General features: G+C 36.7%; 6 protein-coding genes across 12 annotated transcripts; 2 read left to right on the top strand and 4 right to left on the bottom strand.

Annotated features, from left to right (window-relative positions):
* Positions 1-348: 348 nt before the first annotated feature.
* Positions 349-3149, bottom strand: LOC140776216 (DNA N(6)-methyladenine demethylase ALKBH1D-like). 2 transcript variants are annotated; one of them, XM_073119844.1, is made up of 4 exons: positions 2918-3149; positions 1889-2236; positions 1456-1800; positions 349-870 (listed from the first exon to the last, which is right to left on the bottom strand). In XM_073119844.1, the coding sequence occupies exons 1-4, from the start codon at positions 3074-3076 to the stop codon at positions 595-597; spliced, it is 1128 nt and encodes a 375-aa protein (XP_072975945.1). In that variant the 5' UTR covers positions 3077-3149; the 3' UTR covers positions 349-594. The 2 variants fall into 2 exon arrangements, with proteins under 2 accessions (XP_072975945.1, XP_072975946.1); XM_073119845.1 differs by having other exon boundaries at positions 1889-2209; positions 2918-3145.
* Positions 3150-4133: 984 nt separating this feature from the next.
* LOC140776805 (EP1-like glycoprotein 4) lies at positions 4134-5785 on the top strand. The gene is made up of 2 exons (XM_073120663.1): positions 4134-4606; positions 4778-5785. The coding sequence occupies exons 1-2, from the start codon at positions 4217-4219 to the stop codon at positions 5783-5785; spliced, it is 1398 nt and encodes a 465-aa protein (XP_072976764.1). The 5' UTR covers positions 4134-4216.
* A 55-nt stretch (positions 5786-5840) lies between these two features.
* LOC140776806 (RNA-directed DNA methylation 4) lies at positions 5841-10233 on the bottom strand. 4 transcript variants are annotated; one of them, XM_073120664.1, is made up of 10 exons: positions 9996-10233; positions 9830-9913; positions 9112-9206; positions 8322-8396; positions 7619-7663; positions 6886-7037; positions 6660-6778; positions 6422-6500; positions 6241-6314; positions 5841-6153 (listed from the first exon to the last, which is right to left on the bottom strand). In XM_073120664.1, the coding sequence occupies exons 1-10, from the start codon at positions 10111-10113 to the stop codon at positions 5993-5995; spliced, it is 1002 nt and encodes a 333-aa protein (XP_072976765.1). In that variant the 5' UTR covers positions 10114-10233; the 3' UTR covers positions 5841-5992. The 4 variants fall into 4 exon arrangements, with proteins under 4 accessions (XP_072976765.1, XP_072976767.1, XP_072976768.1 ...); XM_073120666.1 differs by having other exon boundaries at positions 8322-8393; XM_073120667.1 differs by having other exon boundaries at positions 7619-7660; positions 8322-8393.
* A 4189-nt stretch (positions 10234-14422) lies between these two features.
* LOC140776476 (transcription factor bHLH61-like) lies at positions 14423-16493 on the top strand. Of its 3 annotated transcripts, none has more exons than XM_073120198.1 (4): positions 14423-14558; positions 14962-15069; positions 15174-15344; positions 16125-16493. In XM_073120198.1, exons 1-4 carry the CDS (start codon positions 14481-14483, stop codon positions 16200-16202), a joined length of 435 nt encoding a protein of 144 aa, XP_072976299.1. In that variant the 5' UTR covers positions 14423-14480; the 3' UTR covers positions 16203-16493. The 3 variants fall into 3 exon arrangements, with proteins under 3 accessions (XP_072976299.1, XP_072976300.1, XP_072976298.1); XM_073120199.1 differs by having other exon boundaries at positions 15171-15339; XM_073120197.1 differs by having other exon boundaries at positions 15171-15344; positions 16125-16492.
* A 1080-nt stretch (positions 16494-17573) lies between these two features.
* LOC140775334 (BTB/POZ domain-containing protein At3g56230-like) lies at positions 17574-18944 on the bottom strand. The gene is made up of 3 exons (XM_073118565.1): positions 18684-18944; positions 18413-18586; positions 17574-18293 (listed from the first exon to the last, which is right to left on the bottom strand). The coding sequence occupies exons 1-3, from the start codon at positions 18843-18845 to the stop codon at positions 17814-17816; spliced, it is 816 nt and encodes a 271-aa protein (XP_072974666.1). The 5' UTR covers positions 18846-18944; the 3' UTR covers positions 17574-17813.
* A 759-nt stretch (positions 18945-19703) lies between these two features.
* On the bottom strand, positions 19704-20799 carry LOC140775335 (uncharacterized). The gene is made up of 3 exons (XM_073118567.1): positions 20562-20799; positions 20365-20455; positions 19704-20182 (listed from the first exon to the last, which is right to left on the bottom strand). Exons 1-3 carry the CDS (start codon positions 20617-20619, stop codon positions 20014-20016), a joined length of 318 nt encoding a protein of 105 aa, XP_072974668.1. The 5' UTR covers positions 20620-20799; the 3' UTR covers positions 19704-20013.
* Between the last annotated feature and the right edge of the window lie 5 nt (positions 20800-20804).

Here is a 20804-nt window from a genome sequence, read left to right as displayed (position 1 = left end):
GGGGTTGGCTATCACGATATTATTATCGCTAATGACAGTGATAAGAAGTTAAATCATATGACATCATGCATGACTCCATAGAGAATCAAATCATAGAAAATAGCTGACTGACTCATCCCTGCATATGGCTATTATTGTAAGTGGAGATGCGACATCAAACACAAGCATTTAGGACTACACACGGGAGCAGAGACTAATGGGCATGTCTCACTCCTGACTTCCTGAATCCATCATAATTTTATAGAAGTCTAGGATTATAGATAACGTCAACATATGAGTTAGCATAAATAACAACAGTAATACATACAAATAAAGCAAGAAAACATTTGTTTCTTATACATCCAAACTGGCTCCTTTCTTTGATTTACTTTAGTTTTGAGCCCGAACAAGTTCTCAAGCAGAAAGTATACTTGTCTAACATACCAGAGAAACACTTTTTTTTCCCAGCATAAACAAACTGTTACATTATTATGTACATAAGAGAACTGTTACATAACAAAACACCATATTACAGTTGTAGGAGCTAGGAAGTAAGGAGTCATCTACTGAGTTTTAGCTTCCAAAACAAGTACAAGAAGACATGAAACTTGCATGCTAATATTGCCTAAAGGTAAGATTCAGACGTCCAGGCCGAAGCTTTGTCTCCTCAATCAGTCGTTTAGGAGCAGTTTTTGGTTTAATATGTGGAACTCCATGAAATATATGCCTAGACTTGCCACCAAATAATAGAACATCACCAGAGTCAAGTTGGACCTTTTCAGCCTTTTCTGTGTTCCTCTCAACTCCATATAAGAACTCAGCAGAGTCGCCCAGAGAGAAGGACACAACAGGTAACCCCATACGAAGACTGCTTTTACTCTCATCTTTGTCCTGCATGAGAATATAATAATACGATCAGCTCGATGAAATTTTTTAAAATTCTTATCCAACAATCTCGACAATAATAATATCCACTCTACTGAGGTTGACTGATGCTTCTCATATATAACTTGGTAAAAGTGTAAATAAACATTACAAGTTTACAACCAACAGCCTTATGACCATGTAGACCAACTAAGTTGAGATTAAGATAACAAAAATCCATCTCAAAAATCTATTATCAAAAAGCATCTAGCATTTATGCTAGAGGTGGACCCCAGAACAAAATGCCCTATTACCTAAGTGGATTTCAGAATTTGAGGGAACCTAAGCAAAAACACAGTCAATTGCAAATTTACAACATCTGAGAGATTCACAATCTACTCAATAACTATTTTCTCAAAGAGCTGCAATATGATCAATCTTGTTCTGATAGTTGAGTGTTGACAAATGCAAGAACAACTGACACATCTGCTTGTATACCTGCTGCATAATAGGTCCTTTTACCACGGAACATCTCATGACAGGTAGTCACATTTGCATAGAAATGAAAGACACTATATCCTTTAGTTTAACAAGATAAAGTATGTCATATACCTGATGAAGGCCTAGTCTCCCATTGCTGTTATAGAAGTTGACAATGCAGATATCAGGTGACATCCTAGGAAGTTCCTCGTCAACATTAGTACCCTTTTCATTCCGTCCTAAAAAATCATGAGAAGCTTGGATTGCATCTTCAACCAACTTCTTCAATTCTACCGGAATTTTTGGTGGCATGGCACCATCGTATGAGCGTTTATCTTCATACAAGCTTTTCTCTGGGTCCCAATTCTTCCCCAAGCACATCATCTGCAGGTGTAACTTTGCACCATCTCCATAGCCTGGCTTATAGAATCCTCCCGGACCAATACCAAGTTCTTGGCAGATTTTTATAATTCTAACCTGGTATATACAGAAAGCAGAATATGTTGAATATTGAAAGAACCAAAACCATTAACAGATTTTGAAAGAGGAATATAGATGGTCAAACCTGGTCATGATGCTTAATGAAATTCTTCAGAAGAACCATTCCAGGTCTCAAATATAGCTTCTGAGGAACAGTCTTAGAGAACTCTTGTTCCCTTCTTCTTTCTCTGTTAACTTCAAGTAGAGAAAGGTTCAATTTGACAGGGGATCTGCCTCTCCTCATGCATATATCAAAAGGGCCAATCTCTGAATCACATTCAGTATGTTGTGAACTACAAGCACCACTTCTGCTATCCAAAGAAGCTCCTGATTTTGTTGGTATAATAGTTTGTATAGCTCTGTTACTGCAACCTCCGTAACGGGATACAGAAACCTCGTTGTCTCCCTGCGATAAGAAGTTGCCAACAGAAACCTATAATTCCAACCCAAATTTAGAAAAGCACAAAAGCTTATGTCTGCAAGCATGAACATCTGAAAGGAATTTGATGTAGCCAAGATACACGTTTGTTTTCACGCCTAAAACCAACTTATTGGAGTACGTATAAGATGCAATAATCTTCCAGAAGATAACATCAAATTATTTGATAGTATTGAAGATAAACAAGATGATACCGATAATGGGAAAGAGAGTATCAACTAGCAGTAAAAGTTCAACTACATACGACAAAGTGTTCCTGCTCTTGGTTACCACTTACTATGCACGAAAAAGAACAATTTATAGCAACATACAAATATGGGTTCTGTTCTGCAACTTTCATATCCTAAACTACATCAGCAAAGATACCTGCAAGCCTATGCCCTATATAAATCCTTGACACAAGCAATGCCAGCTTTGGGAGCATCTCCAAGAAAATTAGGATTAATCAAGAAATAAAAACAACACAGAAATATAAACAAACTTTCAAATTAAATCCACGATTCAGCTGAGAAATTCACATTGTACGCGACAATCTCAAGAACGCAACCCGGGAATCAGCCGACTACCCGTAAAAACGAAACCTTTACCTTTCCAACATCACATTGATCACGATTCGAGAACCAGAAACAAGGAAAGAACAAAATTTGTATGCAATAAGCGAGAAGAAAAACGTACCGGCCCTCGTCGTTGCGGCATCCCTTGCCTTCTTCTCGGGTCCCCACCTAGGTTTCTCTCACCCGCCATCATCTCGGAAGGAACGAGAATTAGATTTTCCGGGAGAAGAACAAAGAACCGATACGAGATAGTAATAGGAAGAGAGGTCGATCGTCGCATAAGAGCGGGTTTTAAAGCGAGCGGCTTTACGCGAATCGAGAAGCCTACTCGGAGTCGGTCTCGGTCACGATCTCGGTCTCGGACTCGGAGAAGGAGACGGCTCGAATTAGTGTACGGTATAATTGGACGGTCGATTTGAACTGGTTTTGAGTTTAGCGAAGATCCAACCGTCAAAGGTGGGTCTCCCCGAATTACGAGGAAGACTTCAAGGGTTGGGGTTTTCCCAATTGAAAAAATAGCATAATTATTTTCCCCTAAGGCTGAGATCAATTTTATCAGGTCCAGTCTCAAATTTTAGCAGCACTATTATTTCTATTTTCCCCTACCAAACTTAGGCCCATATAAGGATGAGATGGATTGTGATCTCTATTTTTTTATTCTTTGCCAATACTGTTGTTCTCTGTTGGCAATTGGCATGCCGCCGGATCTCTGGCTTGAGATTTAGCACCTGTGATGCTCTCCTGGGAGCATTTCTTTGTTTCGTTCTTCTATTTTTATTGTAGGTTGAGAATTCTAATTATTTCAAGTCTTTCTGGGATTTTTCAAGACTATTGGATTGCGAGATAGCACTAAAAAGGTTTGTAAATAATCGCTTATCAAATCAAATTGCATTTATAAAGCTCGGTTAGATACATAAATGAATGGCATATGAGGACCTACAAGGGACACAGTGTGGATCCTCATCTCGATTCTTGTCACCTTTAAAAGAATAGTAGCAAAGCCTGCAAAAAGATTGCATTAAAGATTACTACCACCAACCTAACTATCCACTATCTGTGAGTAGTGGATAAGTGGACCCATTCACCAAGATCTTTGTCCATCCACACTTAGGAAAGAAAAAGAAACTTATGTATTAAACCTTTCAAGTTTTAAATCACGTATATATGGAAAGCTCTTCTTTATAGAAAGTTTCATGTTTCCCTCATGAAAACCAAACGCAAAGTTGCATTGCATGATGCAGCCAATAGAATTGGGAGAATAATTATTCGTATAGTTTATGAATCCCAAAGGATGCTCACTTCCTACTTTAGCATCATTTCCAATACTATCACTTCCCTTCCAATTAACCCCTGACAGCTTCTTCCTCTTCTGTGAATCTTAAACAGCCCATCAAACCAAATCCATCGAGGAAACACCCACATGGAATCCAACATCCTCCTCTTTGTTCTTCTCTCTTCTTTATCACTTGTTGTTCTCTGTAGATTAGATTTCCCTCTTGGTGGGCAAGTGACGATCCCAATCCCTTCTGCTTACCAGCCGGATTTTGTAGGAAGAGCATTTGTTCTGGATGCAGCAAAGGAGCCACCAAACTTCAGGGTGGCATTGAGTGTTGAGGCTATTGGTGGGAGGTATTCTTGCTCCCTTGTTGTTCTAATGGAGGACTTGAAAGTTTGGGCTTCTGACCATTATGTTAAGTTCTTTCCTGAGAAGAAATGCGTGCTAGGGTTGATGGAAGATGGTGATCTGCGAGTGATGGACTGGGAGGGGAGAATAGGGTGGCAAACAAGGACATCTAGACAAGGAGTGAAGGTGATAGTTATCTATCCTCATTTCTTAGAGTTATGCATGAGTTAATTTTTTTTTTTTCGTTAGTATGACGGTAAGGTCTCGGAAATAATAAAGCTTACCATTGGAATGTATTTAAGTAGTCTTGGTATAAAGATTCAAATGTGCTAATTTCCCTCCATTTATACCAAACAGGGACTTTATCTTCAAAAGGACACAGGCAACTTGATCCTCGCTGATGCCAAGAACCAAACAAAGTGGCAGACCTTCGACAATCCGACCGACGTCTTACTGTGGGGCCAGCGGCTCAACGTGCCGGCTTGCCTGACTTCTTCTTCGACCAACTCATCGGCTTCCTACTCATTCGAAATCCAAAAGGACAAGGTGGTTGCTTACCTGAAATGGAGAGAGGAGAATTATTCATACTGGGAGTTCGAACCTCGAAGCGAAAGAAAGATTGCATTTGCTAAATTGGGTTCAAGAGGACTGAAGCTTTTCGACAATAGTTCTCGGAAGATTGCTCAGATTCTTGCGGTAGGCTCAGGAGCTGCTCAGTACTTAGCACTGGGAAGTGAAGGAAACCTGGTTCTTTATTCCTTCTCAAACTACAAAGGCAACTTCAAACCATCATATAAAGCACTTAGATTCTGTGACCTTCCCCTTCCTTGTGGAGTGTATGGGATTTGTTCCTCTACCAGCACTTGCAGATATCTTCAACTGTCAAGCATACAGAGTAATGTAACTGCAAACTTAAAGCAGGGGATCTACAATGAGCTCTGTGGGGTCTTTGGCGCTGAGGTTGTTATGGTGAAACTAAGAGGAGTTGTTAGTGTTCTCAGGACTCCTGACACAAATGTAAATGTGAGCCAGGAGGAATGTGTGGAATCTTGCTTGGAAGATTGTTCATGTGCTGCTGTCCTTTACTCGGATGGCAGTGGCATTAACTCGGAGAGGGAGTGTTCTCATTATGGATTAGTTGCAGGTGCTAGAGAAGTTGAGGGTTTGAGTGGTCTTGGATACTGGGTGAAGCTCCCCAAGGGAACTGCGAGGGTTCAAGGTATTTCTTCAAGTCTCCTGGCAAAGATTTTGATCATTGGTGGGGCAATTGATGGCATAGCTCTCTGTGTGATCCTGGGAGGGTTGCTGTATTACTTTTTCATAATTCGTAAGAGGACAATCAATTCAAGTACAGATAACAATTGATTTATAAATTATAGTTTGATCTGATAATTTGAGATACCAAAGAAAGTGGTGGCAAGAAAGAGTTAAATCTATTGAAGATTCAGTAAGTTACAGAGTTACTGCAGAATATGGAAAGAGACATCTCTGATGACCATACTGAGCAGACCAAAATATTCACAGGAAAAATAATTAAACTGATTACATCAAACTTCCAGATTATACATATCCTCAGCGATGTTGCCATCGCCAGTCCTCTTCTTCATCAACATCAATAACTTCCTTTTCATATTCCAAGTCTTGACTTTCTACATCATCAAAAGAGTCTCTATCATCATCACCTTCTTCGAATGAATCTTCATCAGGATAATCGTTCATTGGGTTATCCTCAGCTGCCGTAGGAACAAGAATATGCTAAGGATATGCAGTACCACAATGCAGGAAAACAATCAGATTAATTGAGGAAAAGCAACACATACCATTTGAATCATCAGTTTCGTATTCAGAGTCAACAGGGCCATCATAAAAGTCACCGTCATCATCTACTTGAACCCTATAGCAGGCAAAACATTTCAGTACTGATACCAGAAAATCCATCACCAAGTCAAATAGTATTTTAAGAAATAATTAAGAGGTAAACAGGATAGGAAAAATATTTACAGTGGATAATCAGTTCTAGCTTCTTCCATGATTGTATCAGGGCAATCTCCCAAAGTGTATAGGTCATACACATAGTTATCTGTTCCAGAGCACAATAGTATCATTAGTATTAGAAGAAGTACCAGAACAAAGCTAATTGTCAAGATTTTGGAATACGGGATATCGGCTGCATATCAAAGTTCCACATGCACGTGAAAGCAAATGGGATTAAACATTACAGGGGGAAACCCAAGAGAACCTTCTCTGGATGGGTAAGCAAGCATATTCGATTCAATTTCTGCAGCAGCATCTGGCAGGAATTCCCTTATTAATGGCAGATAGTTGCATAAAATTGCATCATCTTCGAAAGAAGAATCTCTGCACAATAATATGTAAAGTGAATATTAAATATTACAATGATGACAACGTTAATTAAATTAATAAAAAAGTAGAAATACAAGTACATGGATTAAAAAGCTACTCACTCTTCTTGCTGCACCTTTTCAGGCTTTTCATCATTATCTACTCGGACAACATCATAAAGATGGCATATCGCTCTTAAGGAGTCATCAGCTGCATCCTTTACTCCCCTTCTCCTTTTCCATATTTGTTCAAAGCGAGCACTTTTTGCTAGATCCTACATAATACATAAATAACCAGAAAATTCATATGGTAATAAATTCGTAACATTTTATTTCTGTCTACATTAAGGAAACCAAGAAACTTAAATGACAAGATCAATGCATAGACGGCATGCATATTCAAGTATACACAAATGAGAACGTAACCCATCTAAAGCTAAGCCACAGTGACAATAGTCGTAATACTGTCGTATATGTCCACATGACAAATCAAAAGCCTTATGAAAATCTCTACCAACAAATTTAAAAATGTTTGAAGCAAAATGTTGTAACATAAGCATGCAAATGCTCCAAGTACCATTAAATTTCATCAAATATATCTGATAGAGCAAAGATACTACAACCAATGGCAATTCAGGTGTATGATAATGACTACAGGTATTGCAAAATAAGGAAGCCTACTTCGGACTAAATAATCAAGATCCTGGAAATGATACACTCTAAAGAAGATTGCTTACTTGCCAGTCTGATAGGTTATCATAACATGGATCTTATAAAGAATAAATAGAACCCTCATCCCTGTAAACTCAACATTAAGTAGTAGAAACTTTAAGAGAAAAATGATTCGGAAGTGTACCCCAAGCTTTTCTCTAGCTACTGACCGCAGCTGATCTTGTTTCTGCTGGCAGCAAAGCACAAAAAAATCAGCTATTATATTTTAACAGTTTGCTACAAGTCTACAACTTCAAACTAATGAAACAAGTATAAGAAATCTAAGGAACCATATTAATGTAAGAGGAAATAAAACGACAAAAACAGCAGGAAGGTTGTCAGCTAGACAGCTATGTAGGTTGCGACATCATTCAGATATTCTTTTCCTTGGAAAAAATCTAAGGTGAAAACAGATCTACAAAATTATATTGCTGCAAGAATATTCACAAGTATTAGGACCAATGAAGATAAAAGGCAAGGTTTTGGTGGAAATCCAACTTTCCATAATCTTACCTAAAAAGTTGCAGTGAAATTTTCACGATTCAGTACAAAAAGACAAGAGCCTTATGGGGTTAGCTACATGAAATTATTTCCTTGTAATACCACCAAAAAAGATAAAACAAAACTTGGAAAATAAAATATGCAAAAGTTGAGCATATAAATTGAAGATATATTCATGAAACATATGAGGCTGTGGACCAACTTGTAGTTTGGAACTTTTACATGCCACATACAAGGAAAAATGTTGTCAATGCATCAAATCACTACCACCCCACCCACCCTCAGTGGCAAGGGTAAAAAAAAGAGTTTCTCTTTCCCAATCCACTTAGGCAAGATCTTTTACTTACATTTACTTGTTTGAAGCTGCGTTTCCGCACCACAATTTTCCTTTTCAGCTCCTTCAAGCCAGTGCCGTCAGGCTGCTAAACAGAGGAGGACAAGATTAAGTAACTTAAGTTGTAAAATGAAAAGTTATCTACACCTGTTACCATAAGAATAATGCATTACAAGTTTACAACATTGCATAAATGAGATAAATAAGATCAAAACAACGAGAGACAATTAAGTACATATCTGATTGTGCAATACATGATCAAGCACACAAAGTGATAAAAGTACACGAAAGACATAATAGAGTGGCAAGGTAAACTAATCAGAGTTCCTATAAGTTAATTGCTTGGTCATTTAGTCGTTAGGTTTTGATATCAACCTGATGCAGTTTAGGTTCATCCAGTAAAGGAGTAACATTCAAAGAGCTCATCTAAATGTGCAAAAGAGACCATACAAATAAAATATATAACATATGATACAGGGGATGGGGAGAATAGTTTCCCATAGGAACAATCCTATAAGTTTCCTGGGAAAGAACTAGAAAGTTTCATTTGGCAGGGTAATAAATAATGAGCAACTGCACCTACTTCTCTATAATTTTGGGTCTCATTGTACCATTTATATACATAAATGTCTGAACATGCTAACCGCAGAAGTATAGTGTAATTAATCCCTTATACAATAGAGATAGCCCTTCTTGGCTCCACATGATAAAACAATACGACATAATCAATTTGCAGGATTAACATGACATACTGACAAAATTGACAAGAAAGAAATAGAAAATGCAGAAAGATGAATGCCAACCAAAATTGAATGCAGAACATCTGTAGCAGTTTCAGAGTGCCCTATAGTCTCAATATGTTGCACTAGGAGCTTCTTCTTTCCCGCTTCATCTGGAACTGCAGCCACAGGAAGAACAAAGAGTACAAATTTCATAAGATTGAACAGAAGAGAGCATCTTTCAGAGCAACTAAATCAGTCTATTTGGCACATTGTTCTGGAAAAATATGAGTCTCCAATCAGCAACTATAATTAGCACTCTCGATAGTACAAAGAATAAATATTGGGTGGCATAGTATGAAACAGCAACTAAAATTTTCATCTTTCACTACAAAGAGAAACTTAGTGACAGAAAACTCCATCTAAAAAATTTAACTTCACATGCATAGTCATAAAATAGGTTAGCACTCTCGATAGTACAAAGAATAATTATTGGGTGGCATAGCATGAAACAGCAACTAAATTTCTCATCTTTCACTACAAAGAGAAACTTAGTGACAGAAAACTCCATCTAAAAACATTTAACTTCACATGGATAGTCATAAAATAGGCAGACGCCGAAACCTTACTCTTATTTACTTCACGATGGACGTTTCAACCTTGACATTGGATAACAACACTAATTTAGTCTTATCTTTATCTTTTCGTTTGATGTAATCTTGAGTCCTAATGATTATCTATTTGATTGATAGTCAACAATAAATTTGGGATGAAGATGAATCAAGAATAACATAGATGTTACCTTTTCCTGAAGTGGAATTGGAGATTGAGAGGTTCTGAACATCCAGCAGAGGCCTCTTACACGGCCTTTCATTAATCTCCAACCCTAGAAACCAACCGCAACATAAATTTCTCTTCTTCCACGGAAAATCGAGTAAAAAATTTGAGAAGCTGAAACAAAGACTCACAAAAGGCGTCGAGTGGAGCCTGAGATGACTTCCTCTTAACCCTAACAACGATCGGCTTCTCGCTTACAAGATTCGGAGGAGGAGGAGTCGAAGACGAGGGTTCTCCGACCTGAAGCATCGCCTAGGAGATGGGAAACTGGGGTTAGGGTTTCAACCTTCAATTCTCGTAGCGAGAAGAAGTCGAAGTGGAAACGGAGAGCAACGAACACAACAGCAAAAGAAAATAATGTGAAGTCCTGAGTGGCTTTCATTACACACCCTAAATTTACAGTATTTGCGGTTTACACCCTATTCGGTTTAGCAACTTCCGGAAACACCCTTATATTTGTCACTCCGAGATAGAACTGGTAAGAAAAGCTCATATTGGGCCAGATACGGCCCATTAGGCCCAATATGGCATACATTGACAGATATAGAGGAGGCTAAGATCTAAACTCAAGCTGAAGCCCAAGTTTGAGGAGAGATTGCATCAATTAAAGTGCCGAGGTGCTCCTCGTCCTTCTCACGATAACCCAAAAGTAGATACTTTGTCCCAAGTGTTGACAATAGAGAGTTTGGCATGCATGCATGCATGATGTGGGAGGAACTGGAACTGGAACTGGAACTGGAACTGGAACTGGAACTGGAACATGCATGCATGGGCGGTTTAATTGGAGGAGTAGAGAGGAGAGGTGGGGGGGACAAAGGCTACGTAGTTAAAAACCCCCATAAAGGAGGCGAAAGCCAGCTCATCATTAGCGAGGAGGGGAAGGGTCTGAGAGACAAAGCGGGGCAGAAGAAGTGCGAGCGTGGATTTGTTGCGTGGCAATGATTAGTAGAACCGGGACACACGTGAACAGGGGAAGCTTTGGATGTCTGCAGGCATATATGCAGACAATTAATTAGTGTGCCACAGTGGTGGTAACAAAATAATTCATAGCAGTCCTCTTCGATTCCATGCATGCAAACCCCAATCATAGCAGACCGGTTGCAACCATGGTTGCAGGAATATTTGTACAATCGGGTACTTATCGGCGCATGATTGGCAGCCAATAGATAGCGTGTAAGGAAGGAACGCCGACAAACCACAGCGAGAGCATCTTTCTCGGTCGATCTCGTTAACTATCTAATACAAATACAAAAGAACTAGGGGTTTAAAGCCTTATGGATCATTCCAAAGTATACAAAGAATAATGAAAAAGAGAAAGCTTTATCAACTTTATTCAATCTCTAATGATTCTAATTACAAACATAAATTAAATGTAGAATAAGATTGAGCTAATCATGCAAATCTAATATATGAAAGAATCCTTCAAGTCTGATATCTCTGAGAAAGAAAGAAAGAAAAAAAAGCACATTTTTTAAAGCTTAAATAATGAGATCGAGATTAGGTGAAAAATGATCGGGCCTAACAAATTTCTGCTTGAAATGACATTTTTTTTAATCTAAAATATTATATAAATTTGTCCAATTTAGTGACATTGTCCTGTGGCGATTTGATTCAGCTTGGACATAGATTCTAAAGTGATGTATATATTAGTAATATCGAATCAACAATCAATTTTATATGGTAATAGCCAGCAGATCATGGGTAAGGTTGGAATCTGAGGAAACAAAACGAGATGTATAGTATTCTAACTATATATACATATAAAATAGAGAGGCATATATATATATTGTCGATAATTTCACTTGGAAGCTGGTTCTAACTAAATTATATATATATATATATATATATATATATATATATATATATATATATATATATATATATATATATATATTTATGAGCAAACAATGGCCCCCGGGAGAAGGAACAAAGGATCCATTCTATTATGCTCCCAGTCCCAGCTCTCACGAGTTGTCATCTACTCTCCTCTGCGTTACGGTCAGAGTCACGAGATTTGTTGCAGTCTATTATTTTTTCCTTTGGTTTACTGTTAAACCTAGTGCTGGCTACTATGTGTGTCTCCATGCTCTCGCCAACGAGGCAGTTTACTTGCTCACGTACTTTGTGGGACCATTCATATATTCAAATATACATGTGTGTATATATATATAAATGTGTATATATATATATATATATATATATATATGATTTCTGTCACTCCTGTGTACATTATTATCCTGCCATTATTGTGTGTTCAAATCTCAGACATCAGTTGTACGGTAACAGTAAGTATGATAAGTGAAGAAAGTGACGGTGCAATCTGTCATTAATTCCAAGTCATTTTCAATAGGGATATAACTAGTAGATAAAAATGTTTACTCTATTAGCTACTATATTAGTTAAATATAGATTAAGTCGATAGATAACGAGGATTTTAATCTTTTATGATTTAATATATTGAAATGGGAAGCTACCAAGCTAGTGCATTCAGCATCTTAATTCTCTTATTACTTTGTCTTGATTGTTTGGTGCATAAAGATGTCTCTTTGATCGAGATTGCTGGCTAGCTGGAGTTTGGATAATATTGACAGCTTACGTGATGCTTTCCTTTGCCATCTAACTGATGTCATTAAAATATAATAAACTAAAGAGATTTCTCACTTGTCCAAGATCGTAGTAACCCAAAATAGTTTGGAGCTGTCAATCGAGCTAAGTGAAATTAAACATAATTTTTTCGTAAATTCTCAGTGAATAGGATCCATGTATTACATGATCAATTAATTGTGAAATAGAAAGAGTTCAAAAGGTACTCTAATATTATATATATATTTATTTAAAAAGTGTTTAACTTTAACATAGTTATCACTGTATTGGAAAAATAAAATGAATTAAATGTAACACCATATTTATAACTTATATTAGTAGGGTATATAAAAATTAAGTTAGACGTTAGACCCAGCTTGCGGTATTGGGCTCATATTTTATTGCTGTTATTTCCTCAGAGTTTGTGATATTGTTTTAACGAATAAAGCTGAATATGGCGATGTTCATGGAACATAGTGGTTCTATATATAGTGTGGTCCTGTATTTAACTTCACCTGGTATATTTTAATTTATTCTTTTCATTTTCTTATTTGAAACATTTATTCTTTACGTGCTATACATGAAGGGACCATTCTCAATATTACTTACACTAACGTTTGATAGCTTGTATCCGCTTCATGTGCTACTTGGCCTGCATGACAAACTTGCAAGATACGAAAAGCTTAAGCTGGATCTTCAGAAATTGTCATTATTAATAATCTAGGATTTTAAGCGGTTAGATAACAAATTAATAATATGCATATCATATCTTTACGAGTAAACATATTTTGTAGGTATTCATACATTTGTTCGTAATTAAGGAATACTTTTATATAGTACGTACATTGTTTATTTGTTGTTATCCCTCATGTTGGCCAAATCCAATGATTCCTCTCTCCCTCTCTCCCTCTCTCTCTATGTATATATATATAGTTACATATATATATATATATATAAAAGTATGGTGATATATATATATATATAATTAAGTGGTGAGAGGCATGCAAGCCCGTGAGGGGGATTTGGAGGCATTCACAACTCACATTCCCCCTCAAAACACGCGTTGCGTTCCTCTCACGTACGCCATGCCAAACCCCAAACAACCTCTCTTTGACGCTTTCGATCGCTTCTCCTTTCACGAGCCTTTTGGATTCCTCTCACCATCTCTCTCCCTCTCTCCGCGTTACCCCACCCCATATCCCCTTTTCTCCTCTATCCTTTTCTATAGTAATTAGCCCTACTGAAGTCATTTTAAATCCCATAACTCACTCTGTTTAATCTCTAAAAACTTTAATCTTACCGAAACTTAATTAACTAGTGTTGTGATTCATACTCTAGATTTTGACAGTACTTTCTCGATGAGTTAAAACTTTCATAATATCTTAGTTGTCATAGTATATAAACTCTGGACCTCTGGGTGATAAAAATATAAATACCATGGGCTAGCTGATTGTTACGAATTAATGCAATTATTGGAGCTGGTAGTTATTGGAGGATTTTAGTAATTTTAAAATGAGGAATAATGGCAACAAGTTGTAGTCGTGGAGGTGACAATCACAAATTAGTGGCTTTCCTTTTCTCATGGGCTAGCTCCTTATTGTTGTGATCTAGATCGAGAGAATGTTTGGTGCCATAAAATAATGTTGATAGAAGGCATTTAAAATAAGATACATATGCATGAGGTGACCTATGATAGATCTTGTATACAAATTTTTTTAAAAGAAATTCATTGTAGACTAAAAGGAGAAAGAAATAAGTTTGACTTGACGTAGAGAAAATCCTGACACGTAATTTCATAGTAAGATGTTGAGAAAAAGAAAACACTTATTAATTCTTTTAATTTTGACGCCAGCTTTACATAATATGTTTGTCTTCTTTGCATTATTACTTACAACATGGTGTCTTAGGAAACCGAGGCAACTCTATACGGGTGGAATTAATTAACTAGGAGTACTACATATAAGGGGATGAGATCTCCTCCCTTTATGTAGCCTCTCGAAGAAATTTTTTAGAGAGAGAGAAAGAGAGAGGAGATGAGCTCTAAGGAGAAGAAGAAAGGTGCCCTGCAAGAGAAGCTTCAGCTTCTTCGATCTGTCACTCACTCTCATGCTGTAATCTACTAAAATTTCTTAAGCTCTTCTTTCTCTTGAATGGATATATGTGCTCTTTTATTCTCTTATCCCAATGATATTTGGGTGTCCATTTCTCTATAATTCCAAAAAACTTCTTCACTAGTTCTTCTCATCCATGGTGTCAACCATCGTAGGTTACATGGGATCCTCTCTATCTGTTTGCATAGTTTAATTTGCATTTAATTTCTGATTATTTTCACCAATCCATCAATTCATTATGTTAATCAATATACATGTAATCTGGTGACGTTTCGTATATTGGAAACTGCAAAGATATCCTTCACTAGAGGATATATACCTTCAAGTCCATAATTAATTCAATGAAAAAGGCCTCTTATATATTGGAACTTCATGATACAATGATACAATACATCTCGTGTAGGTAAACAAGACCTCTATAATAGTGGACGCATCCAAATACATTATGGAGTTGAAGCAAAAGGTTGATGCATGTTCACAAGATGTTGTAGAAGATAGCAGCGTGACAATGGTATTTTCCAGCAATAACATCGTAGAACTTCATTTGTTTCCACGATGGGCTCTTGGAATAAGAGATCCTTATATTCCTCCATATATGCATCTTAATCTCAGCAGGTGACTGTTGAAACCCTAGAAAAAGGTTTCCTCATCAATGTATTATCTGAAAAGAGTTGGCCAGGATTGCTTGTCTCCATACTAGAGGCTTTCGAGGAGTTGGGCCTGGAAGTTTTAGATGCTAATGTTTCCTGCAGTGACACATTCCGCCTAGAAGCAGTTGGAGGTGAGGTAAGATGATCACAGGGATCCACTAGTTCAAATCTTCTTCTTCTTCTTCTTCTTCTTCTTCTTCTTCTTCTTCTTCTTCTTCTTCATCTTTGCATAAATCACAAGATTTGGATACAAGTCCTTGTTCTTTTTGAGAGCTTAGAAGCAAGCCTAATTACAACAGTAACTGACTAGAACTCTTTAGTAGGTTCCTGGTGGCATATAAATACTTCTACTGTTCTACATATATGGCATATTAAGTTTGCAATCTTATCACATGACTACATCAACTTATTGACACGAAATAGCCATAGTTAACACTTACATATATATATATATATATATATATATAGTGGAAGCCTCAATATATTTTTTTCAAGCAGGCATATCCATTTGGTGTAGGCTTACTATATGCATAACGCATGCATTCTTGTAACCTGCATTACATGCTATAACATCGTCTTAGTAAAATTAAATTGATCTCTAAAATTTCTTATCTTAAGTATATGCACGAGCACCATCTTTGGCAGCCAACTAATAAGAGAAAATGTCATACTATCCTGTGCTTATATAGCTAGGTTTGGTTGAACTGAATGCATTACTACCTTTACTTAAAAGCAATACACACTTACATGGCTAGGAGAATTAATTCTTCAAATAATCCTACACATACATGAGTGACTTATGATGTTAAGTAGGGTAGGTTAATACAGAGATAATTAACATCCTTTTTGTTAGCTCAGATATTTGGACTTCGTTTCTCTTTGAAAAAGATTATGAGATTTATGTTAAATTTTTCAGAATCAAGCTGAAAGCGTCGATGCGCAGATGGTGAGACAAGCAGTGCTGCAAGCCATCAAAAAATGCACAGAAGAGTGATGAATGTGAGAGTTAGAAGACTTAATTCCCACTATCACAGCGCAAGCTTGCCTAGGGTATCAGCTTCTCTTCTACTATATATATATATATATATATATATGGAATTAATACAGCTTGCTAAAGGTTGAATTCTAGCCTCGTATATATATATATATTTATATATTAGATTGCTACAGATATATGAATAAAGTTCTCAAAGAGAAAAACATCCAAATTTAAATGCTGAGATTCTATCATTCTATGTGTATTGGTGCTTGTATCTTGTATCTATATTCATATATTAGAAATGACAAGGTGAAACCAAATATTTTTGGGTAAGTTGATTAATCCCATTTATTAGTTTGGTTCCTTATTAAGTCCTGGAATCTCTAGTAATTATATTTTACTTGTATATATATATATATATATATATATATATATATATATACATAATAATAATAATAATAATAATAATAATAATAATAATAATTGGGTCACTTCATGGAAAGTTAAAATTGTTGCTCATTTTTCTGGATTACCTAATTTTGTTTTATTTTGTAAAACTAATCATATCCAATTACAAATTATCCGGTTGAAAAAAAATGGGTAATGCTGCAAAATTTAAAATTAGGAAAATTTTATTAAAAATACTCTATATTTTGCTTCTATTATGTATATTTATTCTTTATCTCTTGCATTTTGTCTAAAATACCTTGTTGTTAGTTTTATTAATTAGTAGTTATCATTTAGATGAATTAAGATAACTATTGATGAATGACCATAACTAACATCTTTGCATAAAGTTTTTAGGTTAAGGTAAAAATAAATGGAGAACTAGATCAAACGTCACATAAATTGTTATTAAAATAAGATTGACCTAAGGTATTTTTGAGACATAAAAAGTAAAATACAAGGGTGTAAATGAAAGTAAAAATTAAATGGAAGGTGTCTTTGATAAATTTTCTTAAAATTATTATAACATTCTCTATTCTAAGCCCATGGCCCATGGCCCATGGGCCGTCTTAGTCCAGTCCTATCGGCCCAGCCCAGAGTTTGAGATTATATAAGCTTCGGCAAAATAAAGCTCTATAAATTATTTTCTTGAATTATATACCATTATAACACTTTATTTTTCTTAAAAGGAAGAATATTACATTACTTCTGGAAACAAAAAATAATCTAATTACTTAAAATACCCCTTATTTGGCCTTCATATTTGGTTCTCTTTTATATTCACGGTAAGCATAACAAGTTATTCAAAGATATTAAGGTCATTTTTTTTAATCTATAATTAATTTATTAATCTATATGATAACAAACTATTAATAAAACTAAGCAGGGATTTTTTGAGACATTAAAAGTAAAATACGACAGTTGAATTATAAATATCGATTAGTATGAATGATAATAAATTTTCCTTACTTCTTATTTAATTTTTTTTGAAAATTAACAGAATTTTTATTAATTTTCCGTAACGTTAAAAAATACCCCATCTCCGAAGAAGAAGAAAGATATGAATGGCAATACAAGCAGGGGCGTATGAAATTGTTACAATTATAACAACCTATCAAACAGTTACTATCCTTTCTTATGACAACCATTTTAATTACTCGTATAAAATCCTCAATCTAATCAGCTCGGTTCCACACACAGAGTTGCTCCGTCTCTTCTATCCCTCATCTGCATCACCAGAGCCCTTGTGATCTCCACACTGAGATGAGCATTCTTCAACGCAAACTCCTCATAACTAGACGAGAAGACCACCTCATCCACATGCCTCACAATGGAGTTCATGGCTTGCTCTCTTAGAATTCCATTAGAGCAAGCATCTGAGACCTCAAGAACTTGGAGTGCATTTGATGGGTCCAAAGAACTCGAGATTTGTCTCTCGCAAAACTTCTTGAGGAAGGGGATGTCATACTTGTCTGCTGCTATTAGCAATGCAAAGGAGTGCTGCTTGGCCATCTCCAGGGGTAGGCTGCCACTGTAGAGGAACTCAAGCAGGCATTTGAGCTCTTCATGGGTTAGCTCAGGCAATGAGATTGAGTCCTCTGCTGGGGCTTTGCATTCATCGGATGCTAATATGTTCTTAAAGATCTCTGACCTTGTGGCCTGCAAGAGGAATTAATCATGTATATGAGCACTGCCTAACGCGAATTCGATCAAAAGTAACATGAAGAATTATGTTCAATTGTGATCATCCTATTTTGTCAAGATTAAGAATAACTCACAAGTAGAGCTCTATGAGCAGGAATTGGAGGTCCAGTTCCAGGTTTTATGAGTATGTCTGTATGGATTTCATCCTCCAATGCAACCACTAGGCTTTCCAGGAAACCCAACTTCTCATTCATTTCCTCTTTCCTCTCCTCCATCTCCTCAATCCGCGTGAAAGCATCTGCGATCCCCTAAAAGAATCAAATGTTCAAGAAAAATCATTTAGTTAAGAAACAGAACCAGTGAATAGAACTCTGACCAAAAACAGATCAAACTGGAAGAGCTTGCCTTAGATGGTGTAGGCTTCAACCCATAGAGCTTTGGTTGATTTTCTTCTTGCTCGTTGAGGAAGATGATCATGCGCTTGGCTCCTTCGTAGCAACTAGAGCAGATGGTGTTCCTTGGAGGTCTGTAAACAGATGCCATTGGACCACAAATGCAGCAGTCCATGTTGCCTTCTCTCCTCTCCTCTGGGCTCTCCTAGATGCTAAGAGGTGTCTCATAACTCCTTTGTTCTTATAAACCGTGAGGAAAAAATAATCATAAGTTTGGTGGGTTGCTAATCAAATAATCGACATGTCCAATAAATTCCTTTAGGTGGAGATTCTTGTGTGTAAGGAGAATACTTGAATTAGATTATTCCAAAAACTTGTGTGGGTCAAATGATTAGCTAAAAAGCTTGAGAGGGACTTTCCAACCTCGCAGAGATGAGAAAGGTATAAGGTGAGCACGACATAACCACTATCTTCCAACTCACACAACCTCATCTTGTTTTTATCATCAAATCCAATATTTATACAAGGTGTTCGTTAGAAGAACATTTGGGGTCTACTTGGGTTTGATGTTGGGCAAAATTAACCATAGCCGTCTAATTTAGATCATGGAGTTGTTTGGGCCTGTCCTCGTGTATTGCACTCAGTGGATTTGATAAGGATTTGTCAACTAAGTAGGAAGAATTACTTGGCAACCTCAAGATATTGAGGCATCCAATTTTTTTGACACATCAACCACCACTCTGATTGGTGGTGCTGGTGATGTGGTTGGTTGGAATTAGTTTGAAGGATGCTTCTTTTAACCAACTCTTATGGTGGATAGAACCAAACAATGAGGCATTGGATGATACATCTTGATACCTATATTATTAACCCACTTAGTTGGAGGTGTTAATGTCTTTCTATAGCACATGTCAATTTATATATATTGTTAGTAGTAACCAAAATGTTTAAATTTTTAGGTATATATATGAGATTATTGAATAAAATTATTAGAGTTTCGTTTTCTATTGTTTTTAGTATTTTCATTGGAAAATCAACAAGATGCAAGGTACATTGCATTTTGACCAAATAGTGCAGAGACCTCCCTTACATTTCCTATTTTCTTTGCAGGAACAGAGATGCACATTGTATAGGCTAATAGAAATACTCATGCTTTATTGTTCTTCCAATTTACACTGCAGTAGATTGTGGACAAATCTAGGTAGAAAGTGCTCATAAGCTCATATAGCATACTACAATACATAATAGCTTCTAATAAGTAGCTATTAACTCAAAAGTCATGGGAAGTGTCTCCAGAGATGCTATCAATCCTCTCCATATCATCTCTTTTAGTATCATCTCAATTACCAACTCCACCTCTCAGACTCCTCATCATCCATGGCTGTCCCAGGATGCTGATGAGGCCTAACAACTTCTTCTTCTTTTTCTTCTACCTTGATTCTCTTAGAGTCATAGTAGTGCAGTGCTGCAGCTCCTGAGAGCACTGCAAGAGTCAGGGCCTGGGCATGCATCCTTCATCCAAAAGATAATACATTGAAACTCATTAATTCTCTTACTAACTTTTTGATACAAAAAAATGGTTGATGTTTGTTATACGTATTATACCATATGGATACATACATTATGCGTATTTAAATAGCTTCAAAGGCCCCAAAAGAAAAGAAAAAGAAAATCCCCAATTTATTCAGACATACCTAGCATGAATGAGGCGAAGGCTGGGCTTTAGAGGAGATCTTTTACGAGTGTAGGCCAGTGAAGCCCCAATAGCAGATGCCCAAAGTCCTCCTACAGAGGGAGAAAAAGAAAAGACCACAAGCATACTCAGTGCTACTAATCCAACTGCTAATTAACATTTACATGCACTAAAAGAGTAGATTAAAGTCTCACTTACCAATGCTAGTGAGCTTGTGCTCGGCGACCCAAGATTGCAAAGAACTCATCCCCTCCATCAGTGGAAAGCCTCTCTTCGAATTCGTTGCTGAAAACCAAATCAAGTTTCACTGCGAACTGTGAGTGAGCGATCGAGATGAGAAGAACGGTAAGATTGAGTGGTTTATTTATAGTAGCAGCAGGTGCCCCAGGTTTAAATTGCAAACCTGGGAACAGAAAGAAAAACCACCGGCTGCTGCCTTTT

This window comes from Typha angustifolia, chromosome 14, assembly GCF_048772165.1.
Source record: "Typha angustifolia cultivar Huaian chromosome 14, ASM4877216v1, whole genome shotgun sequence".
Taxonomy (NCBI): Eukaryota; Viridiplantae; Streptophyta; class Magnoliopsida; order Poales; family Typhaceae; genus Typha; species Typha angustifolia.
The sequence above is the reverse complement of the archived record's forward strand: the minus strand, read 5'-3'. Positions and strand labels throughout refer to the sequence as shown.